The sequence below is a fragment of the Condylura cristata genome, unplaced genomic scaffold, assembly GCF_000260355.1.
Source record: "Condylura cristata isolate star-nosed mole 26May11 unplaced genomic scaffold, ConCri1.0 scaffold00041, whole genome shotgun sequence".
In the NCBI taxonomy this organism is placed as follows: Eukaryota; Metazoa; Chordata; class Mammalia; order Eulipotyphla; family Talpidae; genus Condylura; species Condylura cristata.
Window position 1 is genome coordinate 4,982,141 of NW_004567142.1, and position 7,885 is coordinate 4,990,025.

General features: G+C 61.8%; 1 protein-coding gene across 1 annotated transcript; it reads right to left on the minus strand.

The window, feature by feature from the left end:
• Positions 1–2,505: 2,505 nt before the first annotated feature.
• RRAS (related RAS viral (r-ras) oncogene homolog) lies at positions 2,506–6,106 on the minus strand. The gene is made up of 6 exons (XM_004694287.2): positions 5,920–6,106; positions 4,080–4,167; positions 3,870–3,972; positions 3,680–3,788; positions 2,918–3,036; positions 2,506–2,848 (listed from the first exon to the last, which is right to left on the minus strand). The coding sequence occupies exons 1-6, from the start codon at positions 6,070–6,072 to the stop codon at positions 2,764–2,766; spliced, it is 657 nt and encodes a 218-aa protein (XP_004694344.1). The 5' UTR covers positions 6,073–6,106; the 3' UTR covers positions 2,506–2,763.
• Between the last annotated feature and the right edge of the window lie 1,779 nt (positions 6,107–7,885).

Here is a 7,885-nt window from a genome sequence, read left to right on the forward strand (position 1 = left end):
GGGGCTGTTTCTGCCAGTCGCTGCCTCAGAACCAACCCACTTTTTCTTTTTTTAAGATTTATTTATTCATTCATATGGAACTGGGGTACAGGCCAGAGATGGGGAGGGTGAGGGGATTCACGAGAGACACAGAGGGGAGCAGCGGGCGGGCCAGGAGAGGTCTGCTGTGCCCTGTGGTCACCTCCGGGGCAGGCGGGGATCGAACTCGTGCAGAAGTGGCGTTAGCTTCTCAGTGCTGGGCTTTAGCCCGTTGCGCCACCAGGGAGGGCCTCAACTCACTTTTTCATAAAAGCTGGGGTGGCTGCTAATGGGCATTCAAGTTTGGGGAACAGCAGATGGCAGCAAGTGTCAACATCTGGAAGTTAGCTGGTATTCCAGGACGCAGCTCCCTGCACCCCGGGTCCCCGTGCCCCAGGGCCCATAGGTGTCCTAGAGCTGTGGACCCCACACTGGAGATGTTGGCCACAGGCTGGAGACCCAGTGTGAGATGCGGGGTGCACTATGGGCCTCTGGGTCAAGAAAGAGCCTGTTTGGGCACTTTGGGTGTCCCCTGGGTCCCACCATGGTTCTAGGGCCCTGGTTTTACTGAACTGAGGGTGCATGTTTCAGCAGAGAGCAGGTGGGGGTGAGTGGTGGCCCAGCACTGGGAGAATCCTGTGGTAGCTTCAGGTGAGGCTGGTGCACTTGTCTTCCAGTGGGGTCCTGTGGCACTTTGGGGGCACAGCTCAGGCAGTCGGTGGTGTTGGGGCCAAGAGGCTCCAGACCGTCATCGCCCCAGGCCAGAGGTCTGGGGTGGGTAGGACTTTACCAGAGGTGGGTGGGCAGTACCCCCCACCTTGGTGGAAGGATGACTTAGAAATCCAGTGGCCCAGACTTAAATCCCAGGTCAGCACTAACCAGGGTCAGGTTTGCCATCTGTGAAATGGGCTTCTCCGGAGGTGAATGAAAATCAGATGCCTGCGCTCCTGTTGCTCAAAGCAGGACAACCAAAGAGACTTGGAGGAGGTGGAGAGGCGCGGTGGCAGAGAGCTAGCGGCTCACGTGGGTCATGGGGGCGGCGGGGAGGGTGGCCAAAAAGTGGGCCCCGTTCTGCATGCAGGGTCCCCCGCCCCGCGGCTGAGTCAGGTGACCGGCGTGCACAACACCCGGCTTGGCCCTGTTGAGCGCCCCTCCCGAGGCTGCGGCCGGGCCGGGGCTGGCTGGAAGCGGTCGCGCCCGAGTGGGGGTGGCCCGGTGAGCCCGGTCCCCGGAGGGCGGGGTTCGCGCACAAAGCGGCGCTGCCGCCGCCTCATTCCCAGGGCGGAAGGTTGGTCGCCCGCCAAGGATTCTGCGATAATGAAACCCGGAAAGGGATATTTAGCTAATCATTGTTCTAATCTGGAATACAGAGGGACATTCATGGTTCTGGGTCAGGAAAACAGTGGGCGAGGGCACCGGTCCGAGCCGCGGGTAGGTGCCGGTCCGCCGAGTTTGGCCCCCATGCGCCTTCTCTGGGAGCTGTCCGCAGCCGCCCCCACCGCGCGGGGCCGGGGGTCCCAGGCACCCCTTCTGCGTGGAGTCGGGTTCTGGGGTGGGGGTGGGTGGGGAATGGTTCAGGGACCCAGGGAATGTCAAGGTAGCAGGCCTCTAAACTGGTATCCGAGTTTCAGGTGGCAACATTCAAGTCAGGTTTCTGGAATGACATGTGGAAATACTGGGGTTCAAATACAGGACACTGTATTTGAACGTCCAGTTCGATGTCTGGTTTTTCCAGATGAGCAAGTGGAGTGTATGAGGGGGTCCTGGGTTGGATCTGGGGGGACCTAAGGGTTCCCAAGCTGCAGCATTTCAGCAACTTGTTTAGGGGTGTGGTGTCTTGAGATGCCCTCTCGTCGGCCCCTCCCACGAGAGACTCGGGGTGTGCCCACACTCGACCCAAGGTTCAGACTCTTGTCCAACTGGGAACCTTCTGGAACTGAGAACTTCCAGTGCACCCGGGGCACAACACCCCCCACCCCTTCTCCAGCAGGAAGGGCTTCCTCACACCGGTGGTGGGAGGGGACAGGCAGGGTGTACAGCAGTCATTGCCTGTCTCCAAGACGCCAGAACCTTCCAGAACTCTGGAGAACTCTTTTCGGCAACAAAATGCTGCCTTTTTGCCTCGCCCATCAGGACAACCATTAACCACATGAACGTCGCACTCTTGAAACAAGGCCAGGGTGGTGAGCCGTATTTGAAATTTCGCCTGACGCTCCAGGCGTGGCCTCTCACCCCAGTAATGGACAGCCCCGTCCTAGGACGTGTCAGAAAGAGAAAAAGTGGACAATTAAACCTTATCCCGCCGAACAGAACCTGGTGGGACCTCCCCGTTGCAGAGAAAGGGATCCTGGGCTCAGCCTGCTCTCGATACCTCACAGGCTCCCAGACGCCTCACAGTTGCTGGTGGACAGGCTGGTGGGTGTGCCCCGAGTTCACCCACCCCCAGCACCCCTGGGAGCCCTTTTCCATCTTTCAGAAGCACCTCCGGACATTGGCAGTGACGTTTATTTCTCTGGAGGAGATTATATACAGCAGTGACCCGGATGCCGGGAGCCCCTCACCCCCCAGGGGCTTGGGTGGGGAACAGAAGTGTGGGCAGAAGGCACACAGTGGCGGAGGCCCAGAGGCGGCCAGGGATGAAGGGAAGGGTGAGGTGTAGTGTGTCCCTGGAGACCCGGACGGGGAGAAGGAGGCGCAGCGAGGGCAGCTGGTCCCAAGAGCTAGTGCTGGTTGACCTGCACCCTGTCACAGGAGGACGCAGGGGCAGCCCCCCTCCTTCTTCCTGGGGGCGCTGGGCGCGCTGGGCGGGAGCTCCTGCTCCTGGTACTTCCTGCAGAGAGAAGCTGGTGAGTGGCCCCGGGGCTGGGGGGTCGGGGCGGCGGGGCGGGGCTCTGCTTACCTCACGGCCCGCACCAGCTGCTCGAAGGCCTCGTCCACGTTGAGGCGCAGCTTGGCCGAGGCCTCGAAGTAAGTCACGTGGTGGGAGGCGCTGAAGGCGCTGGCTTCAGCGTGAGAGACCTGGGGGGGAGGCCAGGCACGGGTCACATCCCCGCACTCGGGGCGCCCCTGCCAGGGAAGCAGAGGGCTGCGTTGGGCCAGGGGGTTACCTATAGCAGGACGGGGGAGGGAGGCAGTTGCTGCAGAACGTTCACTGGGCAAAGAGACGATATGTTCAGGGAGAGAGAGGCCTGCGCAAAGCGTGGACGTCTGCAAACCCCCACAGGCTTAATCTAAAAGGTGTGTGCGGGAGGGAACTTGCCAGACTGCGTGTCTGCGGGCGGCTAGAGCAGAGCAAAGAAGGGGGGTCACGCAGGCTCCAGCGCCACAAAGCTGGGCTTCTCTCTGGAGGTGCTGGGGAGCAAAAGGGGGGCTAGAAGCAGGGCAGGAGGAGGGGAGCAAGTGGGCGGCAGACTGGGGGGGCAGCGTGCAGGGCTGGGGAGCCCTGGTGGGAACTAGAGGCACGCAGGGTGGTGAGCTGGGGCTGGGGCAGGGGAAGGAGGGGCTCCGCTCCTGTCTTCCTTGCCCCCCAGCCACCTCTCAAGGTCCCCTGAGCAAGGCCGGGGCCCCGGAGGGCTGCTTTGGGCTCCACAACACCTCTAGTGAGCGCCTCGTTACAGGTGCAGCCGGAGGAGGGGGCTGGTGAGGGTGGGGTACCCCAGACCTGACGCTGTGCCTCCAGATCCGCCTTGTTCCCGATCAACACGATGGGAAAGTCGTCTCGGTCCTTGACGCGGAGGATCTGCGTGAAGAGCTTGCTCACCTCGTTGAAACTGCGGGCGGCAGGGGGAGGGGGTGAGGCCCCAGAGCCCTGGGCAGAGGCCCGGCCCGCCCCGGCCCTGCGGCCCTGTCACCTCTGCCTGTCGTTGATGGCAAACACCAGCAGGAAGCCGTGGCCCGCACGCATGTACTGCTCCCGCATGGCACCAAACTCCTCCTGGCCGGCGGTGTCCAGGACTGCGGCGACCAGGAGAGGGGCCGCTGTGGGACCAGGCCCGCCCGCCGCCCGCCGGAGCCCGGTGGGCGCTGCCACCACCGCCCCCCACCCCGCCCTGAGTCCTCACTGTCCAGACGGGCGGGGGTGCCGTCCACAGTGCAAATCTTCGTGTAGGAGTCTTCGATGGTGGGGTCATAGTCGGACACGAAGTAGGACTGGTGGGTGGGAAGAGGCGAGTGTTACTGCAGCCCCCCTGAGCCCCACCTTTCTCTGCCCCCTCTGGGGTGCCTGTCCCTTTCCCCTGCCTGCCTTGGTCCTCCCTGGGGTAAAGTACATTCCCATAGTGTAGCTAGGCCCTGGCGATGTGACATTGAACAAATCACTTCCCTCTCTGAACCTCAGTTTCCTCATTTGGAAAAGGAGGATGAAAACAGCACTGGGCTTCACCCAGCATTTGCGAATCTCCGGGAAAACCCCACTTAGGCGCTTCACAAGCTGCGGTCGGTTGCAGCAACTGGGAACGCGGGTCGGGTCGGGAGCATTTCCGGTCTCGTCCCTCCCGGCTTTTCTCCCTTCCTCCTCCTCCTCCCCTCCTCCCCTGGAGCCTGGCAGTGTCTCCTCCCAGGGGAAGGACCTGGTTCCAATCCGTTGTGGAGAAGTGGCCCCACCAGCTGCCCGGCCCCTCCCTTCCTGCTGCCACCCGCTGCCGCCTCCAGCTAGGCTTTGGCCAGCTTTGGGTCAGCCCCAGGGAGCAGGGGCCCAGGGCTGGGGCTCGCTCGGCCCTAAGCAGACCCGGCTCCCACAGAGGCACTGGCGGCCGTCTCCCGAGGGTTCCCCGGCCCAGGGGCCTCTAAAGTAGCAGCTTGGGGGGTGTCCGCTTTTCTAGGGTTTTTCTAAAGTGGGTGGGTTTGCCTCGTGAAGGAGGGGCAGGCGACCTCCTGGGCAGGGTTGGGTTAGAGAATGGGCAACTTAGCAGCTTGGGGGGCTGAGGGCTGCACCCTGTCTCTTTAGAGGGGTACTTGGTGAGGGCTTGTACTGGAGGAAGGGTGCAGGGGCCGGGCTTTGGGGGGGGGTCAGGGGCATGTCTTCATGCCCATGGGGGAAGCTCAGGAGTGAGGACTGGGGGAGCCCTGAGGTGGGCACTTGGGCACTTTGGGGAGGTTTGTCATAGAACATAGGTGCGGATCTGGAGAGCCGTAAACACCCCAAACACATTTACAGGATTTGAGAAACTCCTATGGAGTGTGTGTTGAGGCGGGGGGAAAGGGGGTGTCAAGAACCTGGGGGCTTCTTTCACAGAGATGATCTGGGTGTTGGCCAGGGACTTTGAGAGTTGTGGAGGAAAACGCAACGTTTTCCCTGGGGGAGGTCTGGGTCCAGTGGAATGGGGGAATCCCAGACTCACGCTCTTGGAGTGTTCTGGAATGGCCAAGGGGCAGATCATAACGAAACCTTGGTTGTCAGAGGGCCTCTCGGGACTGGGTGGTGGGCAGCAAAGGGGCTCGGGGCAAAGTCAGAACGAGGGGTACAGGCATTCTCTCCTTTGGAGTCTGAGTGCCTCAGAGAGGAAGCTGGGGTCTGGGATGGGGGAGATGGGATACCTGGTGGGGTGGGGGCAGGTGGCACCAGTGGGTGACAGTCCATGAGAGAGGCTTAGGGGCTGAATGGGCTGACTCTTCTGGACTCACATGCTCCCAGGAGGTGCTCGGGATTAGGGGAGAGGGGAGTGGGTTTGGATACTGATAGGAGGGAAGGTGGGTGCTAGGATGTGAGCATAAGGAAGGACTGTTCCTATAGCCCGTGGAGGACCTAGGGGACTCAGGGTCACAACTGAGAGGAAGTTTTTAGACGAGAGGGCCTCCTAAGAGGGTCTCAGTGATAGATCGAGGGGAAATCGGGGCCTCAGGGATCCCCCAAAGGTCTAGTTCTGGGTCCCGGGGGAACCCTCCCGGTTGAGGGCCCACTACCTGGATGAACTGGATGGTCAGCGCGCTCTTGCCCACGCCGCCGCCGCCCACGACCACCAACTTGTGTGTCTCGCTGGGTGGGGGGTCCCCGGGCCCAGGTCCCCCGCCCCGGGGCCGCCCCCGCCCTGTCCCGGACGCCGCCCCGCTGCTCATGTCGCCACTGCTGCCGCCGCCGCTACCGCCTGGGGGGGAGTCGGGCGGGGCCAGGGGGCGGGCTACGTTAATGAGACTACTGCATAGTCATGAACTCGGGCTCCGAGAGCTCAGGTCTCGGGACACTTAAGGAGGAGGCCTGGCCAGGGAAGAGGAGGAGCTATGCTAATAACGGCAGGGGGGGCGAAAGGGGCGGGGATATGCTAATGAGAGAACTTCGCTCTCCCAGCGCGGCGCCACGCGCTCTCCGCGGGCTGGCCCTTGGGGGCGGGGCTATGCTAATAAGCACCCTATTTCTTCGGCAGGCGGTCCGGGAAGCTCCTTGGAGGTGGGGCTACGCAAATGAGGAAGCCGAGGTCTCGCCCACGTGGGCGGGGCGCGCCTCGCGCGCGGCCGTATATAGGCGCGCTCTGAGAAAGGAGCGGGTTCAAGGGGAAGCTCCACCTCCCTCCTGGGATCCTAGCCAAGCTCGGGACCTGGGCGTCTGGGCTGGTTACTGGAGTCTCCTCCTGCTAAGGAACCCAGGCTTCCGGTTCCCGCCGTCCTAGCCCAGAGGAAGGCATTCATGGGAGGGAGATGGGGCCCTGGCTGGGGAGAGCCGGGTAACGGCGCAGGGAGGGGCCGTGAGATCACTGCATTCCTAATCCATGAGCCAGCTAGCCCAAGCGGGGACTCCTGGGTCATGAAGGGCCCAGGGCCAGGATTTCCAGTCTTGAAATGGAGGAGGAAGCTGGGTCCCAAGGAGAGAATGGGGCTGGAGGCCTGCACTCCTGGGAGGGGTTGTGGGGCTGCCCACTATTAGGTTCCGAGGAGAGGTGGAGGAGGGGCCCCTTGGGGATGCACAGGTTAAGTCTCAGCACTGTGAGGCAATCCGCAGCCACTGCAGCATGAGTTCCATCCCTTGCCAGGGAGTACACTGAGTGCAGCAGATCTCTCCTGTCTCCCCGCTTCTCCCCTCAGTCCATCTTTCTGTTCTACTCCCCAGTCTCTGGTGACTCCTCTTACACCCCCCACTCCTCTCACCGTCCCCCAACCTCTGGCCTACACTCCAGCTCTTGCATGCATAAATAAAATAAATCCTAAAGAAAAAGGAGAGGTTGGGGGCACGGACCCTTGGGTCCCAGAGCTAGAGGCTTACAGGGACACGGAATTCTGGACCCGAAGGAGTTGAAATGGAGAACTCGAACATTTGTGTCCGGGTAAGGAGCGACCCTGACACCAGAAATGGTCTGAAGAAGGAAGATTAAGACTTCAGAGTCCGAGTAAAGAGAGAAATGGGAATCCCAACGCGTCTGCTCCAGGGAAATTGGAATTTGAATTTCTCTACACTAATTGAGCAGCCTGCAGGGTGAGCGCTCAGGTTCTAAATTTGGAAGGTACTGGGGGAATCTGGATTCTGGGATCCCCAGAATGTGGGCGGGGCCTCTCCCAGCCAGCCCTGCCTTTATTTTTCCCCTTTACTGCCCACTGCACCGAACTACCATTCCCTAGCATCTGTCAGGCTGAGCGCCTAACGTCACTTCCGGATCCGTCGCGCTTTCCGCGCGCGCGCAGGGCACTGTGGGGCCTCATCGCGGGCTATCGCAATCCCACCTACTTCACCTCTCACCCCCTTGCTGTCCCCGCGGGACGGAGGCGACGCGCGGACTACGCCTCCCGGCGTGCGTCGCGCTCACCCCTGCTCGCGTGCCCCGTTGACTGCTGGGAAACTGAGTCCAGCGCTTTCCCACCAGCCTTCACGCTCCCGTGCTCGGTACTTGAAGTCCCGGCAAGCTCGGCGGCGCTTTAGCCCCGCCCCTCCCATCTCTCTCTC